Source organism: Orcinus orca, chromosome 10, assembly GCF_937001465.1.
Source record: "Orcinus orca chromosome 10, mOrcOrc1.1, whole genome shotgun sequence".
NCBI lineage: Eukaryota > Metazoa > Chordata > Mammalia > Artiodactyla > Delphinidae > Orcinus > Orcinus orca.
The window spans coordinates 96,967,328-96,990,154 of NC_064568.1; the positions used below are offsets into that span (position 1 = coordinate 96,967,328).

The 22,827-nt window shown below is 43.1% G+C and overlaps 1 protein-coding gene across 9 annotated transcripts in view; it reads right to left on the minus strand.

The window, feature by feature from the left end:
- The window catches only part of HIVEP1 (HIVEP zinc finger 1), a 143,474-nt gene that overhangs the window by 30,465 nt on the left and 90,182 nt on the right, over positions 1-22,827 (minus strand). For all 9 annotated transcript variants that reach the window (XM_033434903.2, XM_033434904.2, XM_049715604.1 and 6 more), the window contains one exon: positions 1,276-7,244. In XM_033434903.2, the coding sequence (XP_033290794.1) occupies positions 1,276-7,244 (5,969 nt within the window). The remainder of the gene's footprint in view (positions 1-1,275; positions 7,245-22,827) is intronic.

The window sequence follows — 22,827 nt, forward strand, 5'->3', positions numbered from 1 at the left end:
GGCATTTCTACCAAGGCACTTGGTACTGAAGGAGAGCCACTTTTCATAGGTACTTCAGGGACACACATAGACGAAGCGCTGTTTAAATTCTCACGCTCAAGCCTCATTTTCCATCTGACTTAGTAGACGTAGAGCCTGAGCATTTAAAAATTAAATTCTGAATGGTTCGGATGCACCCTCCTCCACTGAGAAAGCATCAAAGGCTCTCTAACACCACGCGTATTCTTTGGTCTTTATCTACATTTCCAACTTCAAATTACATCAGTGTTTCAAACTTCCAACACCTTCTAGCCATGTTGGACTCCTCGGGGCTCTTTAAATGAACTAAGTTCATTCTCACTTCCACATCGCTTGGCAGACTATTAAAATTTCTCATTCTTGTTTGCCTGAAAAAAAAAAAAATCCCTACTTTTTTTTTTTCTTTTTTAAAGACTCAGCTGAAGTATCACCACCTTTGGAATATCTTCCGTGTAACCACACCTCCTGCTCAAGCTACTGGCAGTGTTAGAGACTTCCTTCTTTTATTAAAGTTATGGGCACTTCTATTACAATACTGATACTGTGATATTTTCTTATTGATAAATAAATATTTATGAACCTGTATTATGTGCTTGTGAGCCTATAGAGATCATGAACTTAATCTATAATTCTGAATGTCCAGAGTCCAACCTAATACCCTTACCTATTTATTCTTAATCATTTAAGTGATTTTCCCCATTTTATAAAGCCAACAACTCTAATTATAGTTTTATTCCACAAATAACCCCAAATCATCGTTTTACGACCTTACTGTACAAATCCTGACCAAACCAACTTAATTATCAAGAGTACATTCATTTTGTGAACCTTCTCTCTAGTACTAAGATGATTCTCAGAGCTACACAGGAAGAGAGTTGGGATCAGCACGGTGAGGGGAGAGTGGTCAGATTGGCATAAAACAAGGATGAATGGGTCTCTGCTTATATTTTTAAATGAAATAGAACAATTTCTAATATCCACACCTCTGTTCCCCTTCATTAGCAGGGATAAAGCATAAACATAATTTTCTCTCACCTAACAAGAAAATCAAACCTTAGAGGACTCTGGGTAATCTTTATCAGTATAACTCCCTGGGTAAACTTATCATTCTTTCTTTCAAATAACTGTACACTTCGAAAGCACAATTTGTCATTCAAAATTAAAACACAACCTCCCATCGAAATCTTTAAAGGCATCCAGACATGTTGGAACTAACTTGCACAGACTAGTTTTCAAGATAAATGATATTTCAAGTACCTTGCTTAAGCTGCTTTTCCATTTGCTTGAATAGACCAATAAATCTGACTTGAAATGGGTCGTTATTGCTTGACAATATAGAGATTTTCCGGTCTTCTGTTTTGAGTTCAGGAGAGAAAGAGCCACTTTGGTAGGCAAGCTGAGTGGATTTGGATCACTGGCGTTCACGGTCCAATCGGTGTAGGCCGAAGTTTTTTGGTCGTTCTGGGGCAGGTGCAGGGCCTTCTGCCTCAACAGGTAACACCACGTGAAGCTGGTTGCAGTCTTCAGGCTGGGGAAGGACGGCTGCTGTGTGTCACTGGCTTTACATGCGGAAGGAGTGGTGGCTGCTGGCGGACTCTGTTCTTGGACGTTCGCTTCGTCGCCTGGAGTTTTAACCCCTGGTGACTTCCTTTCTTGGTTATCGTCGACATGTTCCGAAGAAGAAACGTGAGTTTTCTCTGCAGGGACAGCTGAATTTCTAACTGTCAGAGTCAGCGATGTGGCTGACGGGATGCTTTCAAATTCCTGCAATTCTTTTACAGGTTCTATAACCACAGGCTTGGAGTGTCCTGATGACAAATTATCAGCTGGTGAAACATCAGTCAAACACAGAGCCTCACTACTCACTTCAGGGTGAGAAAAAATATCCTGTTCCAATATCGCAGCTTCAAGGGGCTCCGTAGTGCAAACCTGCCTCACCAGGACTGGCTTCTTCTGTTTACTGACTTCATGAGCCCTTGAGCTCAGTGCTTCCAACTGTCTAGTATCTGTGGCACAAACGGCTCCATTTTCATCCTTGGCCCGCTTCTGGTGCTTCTCCATGGCAATGTCTAAACTATTTGCTGGGGACAGCATCCTTTTGCTTGAAGCTGAAGATTCTTGCTGGGGGGAGAGTCTACCAACAGACATTTTCTGAGTTACAGGCAAGGATTCTGATGGCGACGAATTTTGGCCCATCTCGGAAGTAACGTTCTCGCAGACAAGTTCTCCCTCTGGGTTTGGCAAAGCTTTCCGGTGAGCGTATTGCGACTTTGGCACGGAATTTTGCTCTTCGCTGATTGGCACCATACTATGATTAGCCTGGCCAATCAGCTGACTGGATAGATCCTGGGTCACTAGGATCTGCGGCAGAGCTGTGGCTGTGGCGAAACAGTACGCTGGGACCCGACTCTGCAGATGCAAGGGCAGCGCAAAGGACGCCGGCACCTTCGGCACCTGACTGCCGAGAGGCCCGACCTTCAGTGGTGGCAGAGGACACGAATTAGACGTGGCTTCTACTAACTTGGCTGGTAATGTCAACGAGGTCGCACGATGGTTGGCCCCAGCTGGGTCTGAAAGAACTTGTTTTGGCAGAGGATGTACAGCGTTAGAAGTGCAAGGCTGGGTCGAAGGGACCACCTGACACTGAAGTTGGTACTTGGGAGCAAAGCAATCCTCACTTTTAGAAGATACATGTCCACCGGGGCTTGCATCTGCTTTGACACTCTGTGTAGACACCTGCAGCGACATCTGTGTGTCTGGGAGGCTAAGGGGCATGTGGATTTGATTTAACAAATGGATACCAAGAAGCTGTTGAACAGGAAAGATGTTTGGAGAGTTGGAACTTGAAGTTTCTGCTCGCAGATCCTTAATCTGAGTCTGGGAGTCCAAAGTATTTGCAGGAAACTCAGGTGAAGGTGCATGAGTGAGCTGAGGCCCCTGAAATGGCACTGTGTTCACACCAGGGCGAGCGATAGTTTGGAAAGAGGATGGGTTCCCAGGAGATAGATGACCCTCCGGAGTGATGTTTAAAGAGATCTGCCGTATCAGTGGGCCTCTCCGTCTTTCCAAGAGAGGCACGTGCCCGGCGACCCCCATGCCAGAAGGGGATGTCGGAGGCTGCAGTTCAGCAAGCGGGGCTGGCTGAGGTGGAGTCATGCTTCCACAGTCGAATGATTTACTTCTGAAATCAGAGACTTCCATCGACATCTGCAGGCAGTGAATCTGTTCCGATGCAGCGCGCCTCATTTCCCGGTGACTCCCAGGAACGTTCAGGGTATTAGAGCCAGGTGGAATCATGAGAAACTCCGCTTTATTCGGAAAATCGACTTTGGGGGAGGCCTCAGCCTTAGAAACGTCCTCTACGTCTAAGGAAGCAGAGAAACTCGAAGTGTGAGATAAACTGCTCTCCCTGCTTAGACTCCTGGAGAGAGTGGAGTCCAAGCTTGACTCGGTTGAGGAGTGCTCGATCTCGGCAAGACGCAGCCGCTTCTTTTTGGGTGGCAGTTTCTCTGTTGGCAGTTTGGACAAGGTTTCGCTCCGCTGAGGCCAACTGAACTTCTCAGACTTCTCCTGATCGTGGCCTTGGCCTTCCGGGTCCCGATCTGGCTCTTCTGTGACCAGGATTTCTGGGACTTGGATGTTGTGCTGCCGAACGAGTCTTGAGGGCTGCCCTAACACGTGTCGCTCACCTGAGATCTTTCTGGAACCTTCCTGAAGTTCCCCTCTCAGAGCATCGGACAGTGCAGGCTCGGCGGGCTGAGACGTGTTCCGGGGCAGGCGGCCTTCCTCTTGGGAAATCCCTCTTATGTGCAGAGACCCGGGCTTCCCTGTTCTCAGCTCCTGGAAAGAAATGGGGGAAGCGCCTTCACAAGACTCCAGCTTGTCAAGCGCACCGGGTCTGCCCAGCGAGTTTGTGTGCTGGATGACGGAGATGCCGGCCCCGTGTCTCTTGGGCTCTGTCCTGTCCTGGGCAGCTGAGCTCACCTGCTCTTCCACGACGGAGGACGGCTTCGGGTCCGGGGGCTGTTCGGGGCCTCTGGCCACGAGCTGAATCGGGGAGCTTTGCAGCTGGATATTTCTAGGCGGCTGGTCACCAGTCATGGCAACGTTCTGCTGAGACAAACTGGGAACCGAGCCCCTCGCGCTCTGAAACCGGAGGCCCTCGGAGCTCTGGGGAGATGCTCCACTTTCGTTTTGCTGAAGTTCGTCGTCATCTCCGACGCTTTTCATTTTCCTCCTTTTTCGTATCTGGGGCGTCTGCTCCCAGACCCCGGTGGCACTGGCGACCCTGTAGTGCAGAATGGGAGGCTGTGTGCCGCTGGGCACCAGGCTGTGCTCGGGGTCCCTCAGAGCTACCTTGGTTTTTGGTCCGTGCAACTCTGAACAGTAAAATTTCTTATGGTTTTCAAAATTTTCCAGTTTCCTATACCTGTTTCTACAGGTCTCACACTCAAACATGGTCCCTCGCCCCTGATGAGACTTCTTCTTTTCCAAGTGTGAACCCGGGGCCGGGGGCTTGCTTCTTGCTGCTGTGGTCTCACCAGCGGGGCTGCCTCCGTGATGGCTCTCGTCCAAGGACTGCCCGGCACCCAGAACATGATTTTCATTTGCTGAGGAGTCTTCTACTGCTGCTTGTCTGACAAGAGTGCGGGGATGTCCATTTTGGGGCACAGAAGTGTTAGGCCCTGGTACGAAGACATCGTCGTAGAAAGCACCAATTTTGTCGTCAAAGGACTGACTTCCTCTCAGTGGGTGTGGGGGAGGGATGATGCTCGCAGGTACTGCTGAGTACCCTGTGGTAGGCATAGAATTACTTCTGGTGATGGGCAGACAGTCGAGGGAAGGTACAGACAGAAGAAACACTTGCTTTGATTTCTCTGTGGGAGTGAAAGGGGACTTTGGTATATCAGAGCTTGAACTTGTTCTCCGTCCCATTGGTTTTAAATCAAACTGGAAAGAATCCTTAAATATGTACGATTTGGGGGAATCGATGCTTCCCCGTCGTGAGAGAGAGGTTCTCCGTGGCTTTACACTATCCAGTTGCTTGTCATCTACCAAGGCTTCGTTGTCTGAGATAAGCTTTGATATCCGTTCCTCAAGTGTTTTTGTCGCCAAAGGTGGGCGCATCTGACCTGGGAGGAGTGATGCTTTTTCACCTGTTGGAAGAGCCGAAGCTGCTGGTGTGCTGACACGAGGTGCAGAAGACCCATTATTCTTGTTAGAGTCCTGCTCTGGGGCGGGCAACGTTCTGGCAAAGGGGGTGGGTGGGCTCACTGTTTGGTCGGCACTCTCAGAACGTGAAAAGTAACCCGAGTCCGTACTTCCTAAACTGCGAGGACTCAGGAGAAGTTTGCCTTGCTGCTCTCGGGAGTAATCGGTGGCCTGCTGCCTTTGGAGCTGGGCATGTACCGTTCCCACGTGAGATTCCTGTTTTCCCTCGGGCTGACTCACATCGCCCTTCTCATGGGACTTGTCATCCATCTCCAGGGAGCACGCCCAGGCTGAGTGGGACAGTATACCGGTTACCTGAAGGTCCTTCTGTTTCTGTGCACTAGGAGGTTCAGGCTTGGAATCCGTAAACTTCGGGCTGTCAGCTCTTAAAGGGGACACACTGATGGGGTGGACCACAACCTTGGGTAACTCTGTCACAGCCTGTGCTTCTGAAAATCTGTCCTGTAGTGAAAAGTCACCTACCACAGGATCTGGATTGCTTGGAATGGAACCCAGTGTAGGTAAAGCTTCCGAGCTGGATACCATCTTCATTATCTGCACGGGCTGCAGGTCCATGGAGCCCGGGTCGTTCTGCCTGTCGTCAGCAGCACCCTCCTCCTCACTCTCCCCACTGTCTTCCACATCCGAATGGATACTAAGTGCTTTGGGGGACTCGTGAGACACGAACAAGCTGCCAGCATCTGGCTGCAAGACGAGACCCAGTTTGATAGTATGTGCATGGGACTTTTTGTGCTTGTAGAGGTTACTTTTAGTCTTAAATGAAAACCCGCAGGTCACGCAGGGATAGGGTCGCTCTCCAGTGTGGGAGCGGATGTGCTTTAAAAGCACACTGGGCTTTGCACAGGCTCGATTGCAATACTCACAGATGTATTTTCCTTGTTTTTTTGGCTTCTGATCTTTCAGAAGAAGATTGCACATTTGTTCCACGCTGTGATTAACAACAGAGGCGACAGGAGTTGAGTTGTAAATTGGCGTGGGGGGTGACCGCGTGGAAAGGGCGGGGCTCACTGACAGCGGCAAGGCAGCATCCACTTGCTGGTTTGGAGGAGAAACCTGAGTTCTACTGGAGGGTGACGTCACACCTACGGATGACATCACTGCTGCGTTACAGACGTGTTCAAGTTGGGCGTTCTCCTGATTCTGCAGACTCGTGAGTGATCTGGTGAAACCCGAACACGCTGGAAGCTGCTGATTTTGTTGGCCAGGTTTAGAAACAGAGTGTTCGCGTGGATTATACGAAGGAGAAACGGCCTGAAGTGCCGCTTGGTCATTCTTCTGAGCGGCAGACACGTGCCCGGCGTATGAGGTCCGAGGAGGCGGCTGTGATTGGGCAGCCGGTTCTTGCGGGGTCGGATCGGGGGCATCCATCGGGCTGTTGTTCAGGTGAGAAGGGGGTCGTACAGTTTTATTTGGTCTCAGTTTTTCGCTCTTAACCGCACAAGAGGAGCCCTTTTGCGACAAGGTGCTCAGTTCTGGCTCCATGGCCTTCAGTAAGACATCGAACGCGGTGTTTGCATACGAGGAGGGCGGGGGGCTGCAGTGAGAGGAGATACATTCACGGTGGTCAGTCCTGCTTTTACTGGACAGAGAACTGGAGTCACATTTTCCCTCGGGGACACCGGGCTTGGCGGGGTCGGAGCCCTCCGACCTCCACCGGCGCGGCTCAGATGGGGGCTGCAGAAACGAGGGCTTCTTCGGGGAGACAGCCTCTTGCAATTTAGAGACCTCGGCAATTAGCCCAGGGGCTTCTCCATTGTGTTTGGTAAACTGCTTCCCGTTTTTTACAGGACTGTGATTCTGCTTCTTGTGGGACTCCGCCACACTCTGAAGAATGGCAAAAGATGACTCTTCTGTATTTTGTTTGTGTTTTGCCTGAAGAGGATTTCTCAGTGGGGATTTTGGTATTTTTTTCAGGTGATTCTCGGCTACAATCTTTTTTCGTTTCACACCTTTAAGTGATTCTGAAGTTCCTTTAATACCAGCCTCTAAGATTTCTGTTCAAAGAAGAAAAAAGAAAACCAATTGGTAAAATGGTATGTACACCAACTATGATGTTTTTAGGTTAACATTTCGATCACAAGGGTGTTATGACAACTGAAGAAGGCAATTTAAAGGAAAGCCGGTTTGGATAAAACTGCATTCCTACATTCTGGCAATATTAAGAAGGCTGGCCATCAACATCTGTTGAAACAATCATGCGAAGACCTTAGTGCACATTTCTAGAAGGCTGTGTTCCATTCTTGACCCCCTATCTCACCACAGTCCTGGAACCTGATGTTTCAAAACTAAATTATCCTCCCCCTTCACCCTTGCAGCTGAGGACCCTACACAATAGTCTTAAGAGAGCTGGCCCACAAAGAAGAAAATTCAACCTTTAATGCTGGGTATTTGTCTTATCACATTTAGTATCTTTTTTTTTTGCGGTATGCGGGCCTCTCACTGCTGTGGCCTCTCCCATTGCGGAGCACAGGCTCCGGACGCGCAGGCCCAGTGGCCATGGCTCACGGGCCCAGCCGCTCTGCGGCATGTGGGATCTTCCCGGACCGGGGCACGAACCCCTGTCCCCTGCATCGGCAGGCGGACTCTCAACCACTGCGCCACCAGGGAAGCCGTAGTATCTCTTAAAGCAAACTTCTCAGCAAGTTTCTACATAACAGTATTGCTCCAAAATAGGCAATACTGATATTCTTACGAGAACAAAGGTTACTATACAATAATTTTTAGACACAGATACCTCAGATGATCATAGGATATTCACCGATAGAACCCTGAAGAATTGCTAAATAGCAGTTATATCAATAAACAGAAAAATATGAAAGTAAAATAATATACTTACTTGTGGTTCTTCACCAACACAATTTTAAAGTCCTAATGTTGTAATGGCCCTTAGTTTTAAAATAAAAATCACCATTTTAATTGAACAAAATATTCAATGGCTATGTTTCTTTGCCACTAATGATAGGTGAGTAGGTAGACAGACAGAACTTATAACAGGAGAGAAGAGATGAAACTACCTCCATTTCTTGCTGTGTTGAAATAAATCACCATTTAAATGGCATCAACCACCACAATCTCTGTCAAGTATTGTAGTTTTGAGCAATAACTGCTTTTGCCATAATTTTGTTTGTTTTGATTTGTTGGATCCTCGGGCACGTAAACAAAAATTATTCAAACTTATATTACTTACTTGTAGAAAAGCCAAATACTCTAATTCCTCATTATTTTCAAATAGCTGTTACAATGTACCTATTAAAAATTCATATTAGACCGAAATGTCTATACCAAAATAACCGCTTTGCATTAACAGAAGAATTTACATAAAATAAAATATTCTGGTCATCTTGTGACATCAGTTTATGTGATTTCATGTATTAATCTAATTAAAAAATTGCATACTAATCCACTAAAGATACATTTACCCACCATAATCAGAAGGGCAAATAAAAGGGTGGGCGGGGTGTCTCACGATGAAACTATTTGAGCTAAAGAAAAATAGAAAAAAAAGTATCATATTGTTGATACCTCTACAAAATGATGTTGAGCAAACCTTTTTTATTCTTCAACCCACTCATTTATAAAATGATGTTTGCCCAGTGGTTTTCCCTCTTCAGGATGAATGCAATAAAGTCGGTGATGTACTTTATGCCTCTCGTTAACTATACAAGAAAGCAGGCAAAACGAAAAATGATGATCAGCGTCTCGGGTGCTTAGTTTCCCTACTCACTTCCCGGGAGCTCGGAGGTGGGTTGAAACAAAAGTGAGAGCCACTAGGCTGTTAAAATAAATACAAAAGCAGAGCCCAGCAGCCACCTGGAGGAACGGCAGTTCCCAACTCAGGCAACTGTCAGAGCAGAAACACAAGAGATTTTTAAAAAATCTGCCCATGCCAAGCCCAACCACCACCCTATGCAACCAGAGCCTTGGGTGGGGTAGATAGGTTTATTTTGTTATGTTTTACATACTTTCTGTAATAAGATTTTATTTTTAGGTAAAGTTATGTGTAAAAAAAAAAAAATTAAATGGCTTACACTCCAAAGAAAAAAATGCAAAAATTCAACCCACAGCTAAAACCAGAAATACCACATTAAGTTTTTTTTTTTAAGAAGATGTTGTGGGTAGGAGTTAATTAATTAATTTATTTATTTTTGGCTATGTTGGGTCTTCGTTTCTGTGCGAGGGCTTTCTCTAGTTGTGGCAAGTGGGGGCCACTCTTCATCGCGGTGCGCGGGCCTCTCACTATCGCGGCCTCTCTTGTTGCGGAGCACAGGCTCCAGACGCGCAGGCTCAGTAGTTGTGGCTCACGGGCCTAGTTGCTCTGCGGCATGTGGGATCTTCCTGGACCAGGGCTCGAACCCATGTCCCCTGCATTAGCAGGCAGATTCTCAACCACTGCACCACCAGGGAAACCCTACATTAAGTTTTAAAGGGAACATTCTATGTATTTTTTTTTGTTTTAAGAAGTACAATTCAACTTTGTACTTAAAGAAAATGAAGCTGAAGTGAAAAGGAAGGAATGACTTAAGATCCCTATTTCTTTATAGACATAATTCCTCTAAAGTTAAGAATTTGAAAAAACGCATTTTAAACAGATTTTACGCACCATGTTTCAATCTTAGATGAAGACGGACTCATCTCTCTTTGATGAATGTTTATAACATTTACATTCTATTTGCACAGTTGTTTACCCTTCGTTCTCTATTTGAATTTTAAGACCTGGTGCTAATATACCACTTCTTTCCTTCAAAACTTTGCACACTCCTTTGCTTTCTGGCAATGAAGCTTGTAGAGAGAAGCCTGCTGCCAGCCTGACTGGTAGTTTCTCCTCCTTGAGGTGACTTGCCTTTTTTCTGCCAGCGTATCTGCAAAAACCTTTATTTTCAAAGTCTAATAACATCACTAGAAGTCAGCTCAGAGTTTACCACTGTACAACGTTTCATTTTTTTCCTGGAACACAATGACCTCTAAAAGAAAATTCATTTAGTTTATTTCAGGAAAATTTTCTTTTATTATTTCTTCAAATACATTTTCTGGCCAATTGTTTTCTTTGGGGTTGGCTCTTTTACTTTACTGACATCAATTGTCTTTATGGGGTTTCCCTGGTGGCGCAGTGGTTAAGAATCCACCTGCCAATCCAGGGGACACGGGTTCGAGCCCTGGTCTGGGAAGATGCCACATGCCGCGAAGCAATTAAGCCCGCACACCTAGAGCCCAGTAGCCCCCACTCGCCGAAACTAGAGAAAGACCGCGTGCAGCAACGGAGACCCAACGTAGGCAAAAAAAAATGACCTTTGTGCAGGACCACCCTTATGATGATCTAAATCTCTTCAATCTTTTTGTTTTTCTCCTTCGCTCTTTCTAGAATTATCTAACGTTTCTTCCCTTACATCAGTAATTTGATTTTCAGGCCATTAAATTCCTTGCTGTTTCAAATTCGTTTATTGGTTTTGGACTGACGTTGCTTTGTTCTCATTTTGTTCCCTAAGTTCCACATTGCCCATATCATCTCCTTTTACTGTCTCATATTATATTTGAACTGTTGCTTTAATAAATTTATGTTCTTATTAAGTTCAATGCTTAAAAAAAAAGCTTCTGTTTCTGAAGTAATGTTTCCTTTAAGGCTGAGTTTCTGGTCTGTCTTTTCACATTCTCTTCATCACATCAGGCTTTTCTATTGCCTGAGATCATGGGGCATCACAGGGAGTGGCATTCAATGGAGAATATGTTCCCAACAGTGTTTTTCTGAGTTGTGTTCGCTCTTCTAAGATTTGTTGGATCTCCTTTACCAGGGTTCACTCCCCTCATTCAAGGGGTAACGTCCACTCCATCATGGGTGGTTGAAAGGGGATGACCTTCGATGCTGGATTAGTCTCTACAGGCAAGGAGCTTGTTGTTGCTGTTGCTGCTATCAGGAGGGGAGAGGGTGGTGGAGCAGATGAGACCGATGTAAAGAGGGAAGGTGCCAGGCACATCTGAGGTGAATCCCACGTTATTATTCTAGAGGTGGAATTAAGGCAAGTTGCATGGGATCGTTACTCTCCATCCCTTGGCTGGAGTGCACAGAGTGAATGGCTAAGGCTTCTGGCTAGGAATCAGGGATACAAGCCTCCTCTGGGGAACCAATGCCCTGAAGTGTGAGGTAGCAGACCCTTGGGTCTTGGAGAATCATACACTCAGGATAGTTTTTTCAACTGAACTTAATCTTGATTAATTTCAAACCTATCAAAGCGTGACTGGAGTTATTTTCTCCCGCCCTTACAGGAAAGAATGTAATAATCAAACATTGTGGCTACGTCGACAACATACGGTATACAGTTACCATAGGCCATAGAGTTAAGAGAGGGTATAGACCAGAATGCCTCAAAGCAGAAATACAGCTTGGGGTGGAAGATGGGAGGGGAGCAGCTCTTTACCATCAGTGCTTAGGTTTTTCATTACTTTTAAGGGCAATTTGTTATTTTGGTAGACTAACGTGAAAATAAATTAAAGGAAGCAGAAAGAAAGACCGTGAGACAGTGGTGGAAGGTGTACAAGGATGATGCTCACTCTCCCACCTCCCAGTGCACAGGCCTTCCCTCTGCCTCACGGGACAAACGCTGCTTTATAGTTATCACCATGTGATTCCAGAGCTGCTGCTTTTTACCAACACTAGGGCTGGACATCCTTGGGGGCCCATAACCCTCTCTGTGTGAAGGATGAAGCACAACCCTCTTTCCTTACACAGTGAGCATGCACACTCAGACCAGGAAGTGGGTGGGAAAGGCTCAAAATCAAGGTCGACCAACTGCTGAAAATTATATTCTGGTCAGCATGCTGCTGGAAATGGCTGACAATCAGGCAGAAATTCTGAGGCATCAACAGGTCAGAGATCCAAATAGGAATTCATTTAAAAGACACAAATCGCACTTAGAAGAGGGACCAAAATTGGCAGCATAGCCACTGTCAGAATCCCTGACTTGTTGGGCTTTATAAACAAGCCAGCTCTCCACCAAGTAGGAGGTTGAGAACAGCTTGGAGAGATTGCAGAGGCCACCTGACTGGAAAAAGGTGAATGGTTAGGGAAATAGGAGCTAAAGTATGACAAAGGATATTCTCACGTTTGGATATTCTCAAGTATGGTGAACTACAATCTAACAGTGTGTTTAAAACCCTGCCTTGACTGAAGGTGAATATCTTTTTCCAGCTGACTCCAAGACACATCAGTGTGAAAAGCTTCAGATCTCTCTTAGGTCTTGGGGACACAAGGACCACCTGTTTTCTAACAATTGATGGCATACTGTGTCAGAGCATCAAGAGATCAGAGGTAGGGGGACCATTTAGAAGGCCTTTCAGTCATTCATGCAAGAGTTAAAGTGCTACCTTGAACTCACGTAGTGACAATGGGCCTCTTAGCTGATTCTCAAAGCAAGAAAGCCTGAGAAAGGTTTGCCAAAGATTCTGCTGAGGTTTCCTGTTCTCTGGGAGGACTGAGCTAGTTTGGGAGGGGGAAAAACTCAACTCACTTTCCATTCCACCAAATCTCAAACTCAATATCCATGTGTACAATTATAAATTGGAGCTGCAGAGCCTGGATTAGAAATTTTCAGCAGGAAATGGACAGGTTAACTACGGCACAGCCACTTAACATTATACATCCATGTAAAATAATTACAGAGATTACACAGCAATGTGAAAACTATGACATATTAAGTATATATGCATATTCTTTCCTTTACCTACAGAGAAGTCTGGGCTAGAGGCACAGATCTGGGAGTACGTAGTGAGTGCCGTTTTTATAAAAGTACAGAAATGATAGGCCACAGAGAATAGACAGTAGAGAGAAGTCTGGCATCAGAGGCTTGGGTAATCCCTATAATTAAGGGTGAGCTAGGAACGACAAGAAACAGGGAGCAATAAGAAACGTAAGACAAAATATGTGACAGTGAAGTGCTCAGGAAGCCAGGGTTTAGAGACTTACAAGGAGGAAGATGTGGGCAACAGTGTTAAGTATCACATTCAGATAAACAGGACAAGACACGAGGCTGCTGGGCTTGGGGGGCTGTTATCTCAGAGCAGTCGTCACTTGGGTCCGGGGGGTAAAAACCATATCACAAAAGGGCAAGGAGTGAGGGAGGGCCTGGGGTAGAGCAGGGCAAGCAAATACAGACCACGCGCTGGGAATCTGGCCGTGAAGGGAGGGAGAGAGAAAGGCAGGATGCCAGTACCAGAGGAGAGGAGATCATAGCAAGGTTTCTGTAGGATAAGGGGTGTTGAGTGGGCTTATAAACAGGAAGTAAAAGTCAGCAGAGAGAAAGAGACTGAAAATGCAAGACGGATAACAAATAAATTAATGTGCAATGAAGAACCACACTAGAAGTACAGCAGCCAGGGACCGACCACGTAAGATATGGGAACAACTGATTTCACTTAGCAAGCGACAGAAAGCCACATCCATCTCCAAGTTCTTCCCATTCCTCATGGAATGGAATTCAAACATCTAAGACACCAAAAGACAGCGTGGTCCTCTACCCAGCTTCCCAAGCCCCCTCCACACCGTTCCCCTCTCCTCACTATGCTTCAGCCGTGGTGGGTGAACTCTGATGCCTCAACAGGCCTGTCTCCTTCCTGCCCCTGGGAACTTGGACTCGCCATCTCTCGAAAAGCCTTCCCTACTCTCAACTCTAAATGCTGGGATCACTTTCAACCTTTAAATCCTAACATCAGTGTTACCTCCTGTCTACCTGCCTACATTAGTTGCCCCATATTGCCCAAACCCTCTTTATTTTTCATAATTATGATCACAATCTGAAATGCCCTATTTATCTACTTATATGTTTTGTCTACCTTCTGATTAGAATATAAGATTTATAAGATCTTATGTTTACTATTCATCCCTATACATCCGGCCCTTAATAGGTGTTAAAAAAATATTTGCTAATGAAAGAATTCTCTGAGTAAGAGAAAATAAGGGATGAATTTAATATCAGGCAACCTATTGATATACTTCACCACATCAGGAAGAATAAATGAGAAACTCACATGACCATTCTGAATAAGGGTGAATGATATTTAATAAAATTCAACATCCATTCTTGCCTGAGGATATAGAAACTCGAAAAGCATTGCCCTGACACGAACAGTAAGAAAAAGCCAGAAATATCACAAAAATCAGAACTTCTCTTGAGTTCACCATAAAGCAGAATCACAAGGCAACCAAACAGCCTGAACCCCACAGAGGGATGTGTGGACCAGCTCCGCTGGGGCAAGCGGGGAGGAGAATGTGGAGGAAGACGTGCCAGCCTCGCGAACGAGTGAGAAAGCATCACCCCGAATTGCAACAAACTGCTGGAGGCTGAGCGTGGGGTGGACAGGCCTGGCCTTGGACACAGGGGGCTTCACACCCACAGCCAGGCTCTGTTCTGTAGGCCTCCCCCAGGTGCTCATGGCGGGCACGCAGGAGGGGCTCAGCTGCCACTGCAGAAAAGGCGCCAAGCCCCGGGCCCTGCCTGAATGCTTCTCTGATGTGGAGCAAAAGCCTGAAGGCTTAAGCTGTTGGGAAAAGAGCAGCAGCCTTGGGTACAACCCACTGTGACTTGGGGGAGAGCAGACCAGGAAATCTCTATCCCAGGGGAGGTAGGAAACTGTCCTGGGACCAAAATCCCATTCCCGTACAATGAGAGGTCTGCTACCCTGGGAGAGCAGCAGGGAACACGGAACTGCCTCCGACTGAGGCTGCACCAGGATAAAGAGCAGTCCTCACCTGCCCGACGACAGCCTTGCACAGCACTCTACTACGAGCAGAGGGGCAAGGAGGGGGAGACTCCATATCCCAGCATTGCTATAAGCACAGGGAAAGGGCAGGCCACTGATAGAAGAACTGGAGGCCAGCATGGTGCACTGAAGATAAACACAGTGGACCAAAATCCTAATGCAGCCCCACTCCTGAGCAGGTTGCCTCAACTCCCCACCTGATGACCTGACAGAAGAGCAGTGCCCATTTCCAGCTATTAAAAACTACTGAACTCAGTATCTACTGTGAGGCACGCACTTTCCAAAATTCAATAAAAAGTTAAGATACGTGCACTATCAACCCACTGTCAAGAGACAGAGCAACCAAAAGAACCAGACTCAGAGATGATCCAGATGTCAGAACACTCAGACGGGGAAGTTTAAATAACTATAATTAAATAACTATAATTATAATTATATAAATATATAATAACTATAATATGTTAAAATATCCATGGAAAACGTTGACAACATACATTCACAAATGGGAATTTAAACAGAGTGGGAGGGTCAACCAAAAACGCTAGAAATAAGACAAAGGAATAGAGATAAAGAAAGCCTTTGATTGGCTCATTAACAGACTCAACAAAACTAAGGAATAAGTAAACTTACAGATAGGCCAATAAAAATAAACCAAACAGAACACAAAGAAGAAAAGTAACATGGGGGGGAAAAAACAAGAACAAAACATCTAAGAGCCACAGGACAATATCAAATGGTCTCATGTATAATTGGAATCACAGGAGGAGAAGAAAGAACAAACAGGGAGGCAGAAATATGTGAGAAATAATGGCCAAGAATTTTCCAAAAATAAACAACAAACCATAGATCCAAAGAGCTTAGAGAACCCCCATGGAATGAATAAGAATAAGAAAGATTAAGAATGAGGAAAGAAGGTGGAAAAAAAACAAAAAAGCAATAAAAGTTAAAAAAAAGAAAAGGAGAAAAACCACCTAGTCAAATCATATTCGAACTGCTGAAAACTAAAGGTAAAGAGAAAAGTTGGGTAAAGGCACCCAGAGGGTAGAAAAATTATACAGAGAATCAAAGATAAAAATTAAAGCCAAATTCTCAACAGAAACTGTGGAGTGACATTTTAACACTACTGAAAAAAAAATAAACTGCCAACCCAGAATTCTACATCAAAAAATTATAGCTTTCAAAAAATGAAGGCAAAGCAGACACTTTTTTTTCTTTTTTTGCGGTACGTGGGCCTCTCACTGTTGTGGCCTCTCCCGTTGCGGAGCACAGGCTCCGGACGCGCAGGCTCAGCGGCCATGGCTCACGGGCCCAGCCGCTCCGCGGCATGTGGGATCTTCCCGGACCGGGGCACGAACCCGTGTCCCCTGCATTGGCAGGCGGACTCTCAACCACTGCGCCACCAGGGAAGCCCAAAGCAGACACTTTTTTTGGGAAAAACAAAAGCTGAGTGCATTCACTGCCAGCAGACCTGTACTGAAAGGTTAAAACTTTAATGTGGAGCTATACATATAAATAAAGAAATAAAAAGCTCTGAAAATGATAAAAACGAAAGGAAATTTTAAAAAGAATTTTAAAAATGTCATCGCTTTAAAATATAATACGACGTAAAGTTGTAGTGCACAATACAGTAGTTTGGTAGGCGAAATAATGGCTCTGTAAAAGTCCACCCTAATCCAAGGGACCTGAGAATAAGCCCCTTTACGTGGCAAAGGGGACTTTGCAGGTGTGATAAGGTTAAGGTACTAAAGTGGGGAGACTATCCTGGATTATCACAGGACCCCTTCAAACTTAGTCAATTGACAGAAGGGGCAGGAAAGAGATTTGAAGTATGAGAGACTTGACCTGCCATTTCTAGCTTTGAAGAGGAGGGGAACCAGGCTTCAAGGAACACAGGTGAACTCAAGAGGCTGGGAATGGCTTTGAACTGAGAGGAGGAACTCAGGCACACACAAGGATTTAATTCTGCCTAAGAGCAAGGAAACAGATTCTCCCCTAGAGCCTCCAGAAAGAAACATGGCCCTGCTGACACCTCGACTGCAGCCCAGTGAGACCATGTCAGGCTTCTGACCTACAGAACTATAAGATAAGAAGTGTTTCTTGAACTGCTAAGCTTATGGTAATTAGTTAGGCAGCAATAGAAAACTATCATAGGGGGCCACTGGCCACATATGACTATTTAAACTTAAAAACAAAGTCTGTTGCCCAAAAAAATAACTTTCTATGTTCTCTGACCACAACAAATTAAATGAGAAATAAACAGCCGAAAGACATCAGGAAAATCCCCAAATATTTGGAAATTGAGCAACATATTTCCAAATAACCTAGGGGTTAAAGAGGAAGTCGTAGGGGAATTAGAAAAATCAAAACAAACATTCAGAGCACTAGGAAAACACGATAAAGAATATTTACCACACCAATGACAGGCAATACTCAAAATCAAACACGAGAGAAATCCCTAAAGTCTGGGACAACTAAAAGATTCTTGTAATAATCTCTATAATTTTTAATCATGTCTCCAAAGTATCTAGCTAATACAATAACAGAATAAAAAGAAATAAGATACAAATGACGGTAAGGAAGAAAACAGCATTATTTGCTGATAACATAATGGTCTCCTGGAGAACCTAGGAGAAGTAACTGAAACTCTACTACATCTAACAAGAGTTCAGTAAGTCAGCTGCCCACCCAAAACATACATGTATGAACCTTTTTGCTTATACCAAAAACAGTTAGAAAATACAATGAAAAAATATTCTATTTATAACAGCAATAAAAATAGAAAAATGCCTAGAAATAAATTTAGCACAAAATATTCAAAACATACAGAAAATTTAAAAGTCTTCTGATATGATTTCAAAAGGTACTTACAAAATGAAGAAACACATCATGCTCCTGGAGAGAATCAATATTTTGAGGATATCAATTCTTTCCAAATGTCTAAATTTTATACAATTTCAAACAATTTTTAAGATTTGCTCTTTAAAAAATATGACATGACTCTAATCTTCACCTGGGAGAATATTCTAAATTAGACAATAAAATTCTGAAAAAGAATTATATAAAGAAAGAGATTAAATAGTAAAGTATTTTCTCAAAATTAATGGTTAAGGGCTTCACTTGTGGCACAGTGGTTGAGAGCCCGCCTGCCGATGCAGGGGACACAGGTTCGTGCCCTGGTCCGGAAAGATCCCATGTGCCATGGAGCGGCTGGGCCCGTGAGCCATGGCCGCTGAGCCTGCGCGTCCGGAGCCTGTGCTCCGCAGCGGGAGAGGCCACACAGTGAGAGGCCCGCATACCGCCAAAAAAAAAAAAAAAAAAATTAATGGTTAAACTGAAAATCCATAGAAAGACTATATATGCGTTTAGTATATGAAAAAGTGGCATATTTCAAAATCTTGGTGAAAGGATAATGTAGTTCTAAAATACGCAATGCAGGTTTCACAATGAGACAATAAAGTAAAGTAGATGTTAAGCAGACACCACGTTCCAAAATAAGTTAAATGAATTCAGTTAAGAAATAAAACCACAGAAAGAACTGGAAAAATATGGATAACTATTTAGCTAACTTTGAGAGTGGAAACACATTTACTAAGCAAAACAAACAAACGAACAAAAAACCCAAAAAACAAGCAAAAGAAAAACCACTTTAATATATAAAAGTTAAACACTCTCAGTGTATATCGAAAACACTTCAACACAGAAAAGCAAATGACAGAGAAAAGTATTGCAACATATAGGCTGACAACAAGTTAATATTCTAACTATAATAACATTTATAAGGGACTCCTAGTAATGACAAATTAAGTAAATCAAATGATCCTCCCTGAGAACATCAGAATAGTTAAACAAAATATGAACATTATCAGTTTAAAGGCACCAAACCACTAAGAAGGCAATGAAAAGGTACTCGGCCAAGATCTAGGGGAGGATAAAAGTCCAAAAAGTGAAATCAGCATCTGGGGCTCCTTTTGCTCAGAGAGGTTTTGCTTAACCAGAAGGAGCAATGAAAAGCTGAGCAGCTCTTTGGACAATCTAAAGAAGTGAAGGGTATAAATGACAGAACCCAGGGCAGGCCATCCATGGAGTCCCTATGAAAACCTACGTTTCCAGTTGAGATCTGGAAGGGCTTCGTTCTAGGAACGCGAGAACTGATGTAGACCAACCTTTGCATGAACTGTAACTCACTTTCAGGGACCCAGAAAATCCACAAATCCCAAACTTGATTGAGTTGATACTGTATTGGCTAGTCCTCCTAGGAACCTGGTAGGAGCAAACTAAAACCTTCTTTGGAGGAAGGTATCATCAACTTAGGCATCAAACTATTTCATTAGTTTTTCAAATAGAATGTCTAACTCATATTCAAAGATAACCAGGCACCTGAGAAGAGAATTCAACATGAAACAACCAACATTACAAATAAATTGACAGGGGTTCAATATATTGGAATTAATATAGAGACTTAAAAATAGACGTGCTTATTTTGTTCAAGGACAAGCATACTGAAAATTCCACAGGAGAACTGAGAAGTATGAAAAGAGAGACAACATATTTGAAAAGCCAAATATAAATTACAGAACTGAAAAAATACAATCAAATTTAGACCTCACTGGAGGGATTTAAGTTCAGAACGTAACAGCTGAAAACAATAGGAAACTGAGACGGAAGTCAAAAGAAACAACACGGAATAAAGTATTGGGTTGGCCAAAAAGTTCGTTTGGGTTTTTCCATAATATATTATGGAAAAACCCAAACGAACTTTTTGGCCAACTCAATGCTAGGAGACAAAGGAATGCAAAATTCAGGAGCTAGATCTAAAACAAAGAGGATAAATTGCAAAGGCTGGAAATGAAATCTCAGAAGGTGAGGAGATAAATAATTGGGCAGAAGTAATATCTGAGGAGATAAGGTCTAAAAATTTTCAAAAACTAATGAAACACATGAATCTACAGATTTGAGAGTACTATAAACCACAAGCAAGATAAACACAGAGAAATCACACCTATGCAGCACATCACTATGAAGCTGCAAAAGTCAGAGACGAGGCCAAAAGTCTTACCAGTAACAGAAAATTTAATTATAAAGACAGATTACCTTCAAACAAGCAATAATTAGGCTCACACGTGACAACTCAACAGCAACAATGTACTCAGGGAAATAAACTGCCAAGCTAGAATCCTATGCTTCTGTACTCAGAAAAAGTATTTTTCAAGAATGAAAAAGAAATAGACATTTTCTAATAAATGATACTTGAAATAATTTGTCATCTGAAATGTCACAACAGACCTGCACTAATGGAAAACTAAAGACAATTCTTCATATAAAATAAAATTATCCCACATGGGAAACTAGAGATGTAAGACGAAATGAGTCCCAAAGTGATTAATGAGTGTAAAAAAATGAAGATGAAGAGCAACTGCGTGAAAGTAATAAAAGATATATGTGGAATTCAAATACATGATAATAATAGCATGTAAGTCAAAAGCAGAGTAAATGGACACACCCATAAGAGAGGAAGGAACAAATGCTGTGGATGCAGAGCCCCAAAAGCTTGGAGCCAGCATCTGACACAACAGCAGCCTCTCGGAGCATGACCATGCTTCACTAAAGGCACATGGAGAGGAAGGTCAGTGTTCTTGCAGCATTTAGTGAAGAATAAGTTTAGTTTTACTAACCAAAATAGATTCAGAGCTTTGACAATATTCCTAGTGGGGGAAATACACTACAAAACAACCAGAACATAGCAGCAACTCTGAACAAGAACCTCAGCCCTGAAAAGAAAAGCAGGAATGGGATATAAGTGGAATTTGAGATCAACTCCTCCCAAGTAACAACAAGAATCATTTAGTCAAGGGTTTATACAATGCAAGATACAACATTAAACTTTTACAGCATAACAAATAGGCAACAGAATACATTTTAAAGAACTGTTCATAAGAAATAGAAAAATAATTATGGGGTGAGGGAGGGAATCTGAATTCACCATTAACAGGCTATGATGTAGCAAAAAAAAAAAATCAGGAAACAGAAAAAGAATATAGGTTTTAACAGAAAAGGAAAATGTAGGAGAATAAAGACATACTAAATTTTATACATTACAAAATCTTTGTTAAAATAAAAATTTCGTTAAGTTTCAAAAAAATTAAAACACTATGGGATCGGAGTATAGAGATGGCACACCTCTGTCACCTGGAGTTCTGTATTTTTAAATTCATCATGCACAGGTATTGTTCACATACAAATAAATGTGTAATGAAATACTCAACCCCAAAGCAGGTAGTGAGCAAATTAAGAACCCAACAAATAACTGCTTATTTAACAATAATTTAAAATATAGACCAAAATCTAGCAGATAGAGACAAAATAGGTACTCAAATATTTGTGTTAGTAATCATTCAAAGGCAAATAAATCTGCAGAACTTTTTTTATATATAAAAGAAAATTTCTTAAGCAGTCAATATAATTTCAGAGAAAGAATTTTGACTGTAGGAATAAAAAATAAAAACAAAAATAAAATCAGAGATAAATCAAATTGAAAAATTTTTAAATAGAATAAGTAACAACTATGTTTGAAAATTTTAATTAAATAAAAAATCAGGGCTTCCCTGGTGGTGCAGTGGTTAAGAATCCCCTGCCAATGTAGGGGGACATGGGTTGGAGCCCTGGTCCAGGAAGACCCCACATGCTGCAGAGCAACTAAGCCCGTGCGCCACAACTACTGAGCCTGTGCTCTAGAGCCTGCGATCCACAACTACTGAGCCCACGTGCCACAACTACTGAAGCCTGCACACCTAGAGGCCGTGCTCCACAACAAGAGAAGCCACCGCAATGAGGAGCCTGTGCACCGCAATGAAGAGTAGCCCCTGCTCACCACTAGAGAAAGCCCGTGCGCAGAAATGAAGACCCAACGTGGCCAAAAATAAATAAAATAAATATATTTATTTAAAAAATCAATCTAATCAATAATAAATGTTCTCAGAAAGGAAAAAGGGGGACTTCCCTGGTGGTCCAGTGGTTAAGATTCTGTGCTTCCACTGCAGGGGGTGTGGGTTTGATCCCTGGTCAGGGAACTAAGATCCCGTATGCCGCGCAGTGCGGCCATAAAAAAATAATAATAATAAAATAAATAAAATACATTTTTAAAAAAGAAATGAAAAAGGGTAGGACATAACAGAAAAAAACTATTTAAAATTACAAGAGAAGGTTATCCTCCATCTTAAAATATTTGGATACTTGTATAACATATAGAATATAAGAAGTTATAAATGCAATCGACCCAAGAAGGCACAAGCTTGAACAAGCCTCTAATTAAGGAAGAAAATAACACTACATCTACTGAAGACATATACATGCTCTTCTTCCTTTGCAAACATTCAACTTTCAAGTAGCTTACAGTAAACTTTCATATTAAACATAAGGAAAACCACCCAACAGAATCAATTAAGTCCTGACACATCAAAACAGATTTAACATTACAGGCCAATCTCAGTGCATGGCACAGCCATTCCAAAGCCAGAAATTATCCTAGATCCATCCTTCTCTTGTACCCAGTGATCACCGCTGCTTGTTCTTTCACCAAACCATCATTACGCAAATATGTCCCCGGTGGACTTTGGATAGAAGAAAGCCTGGTTTTAAGTCCTGGCTTGACCACTTACTAGCTATGCGACCTTAGGGAAGCTCTGTTACTGTGCTTCTTCATTTGTAAAACGCACATAATGGCACCTCATAGGGTTGTGAGGGTTTTTTGAGATAATACATGTAGAAAGCATGGTGTGGTGTCCAGAACTTCAATTTAAGCTCATTAATATTGCTATTGTTGATGATATTATT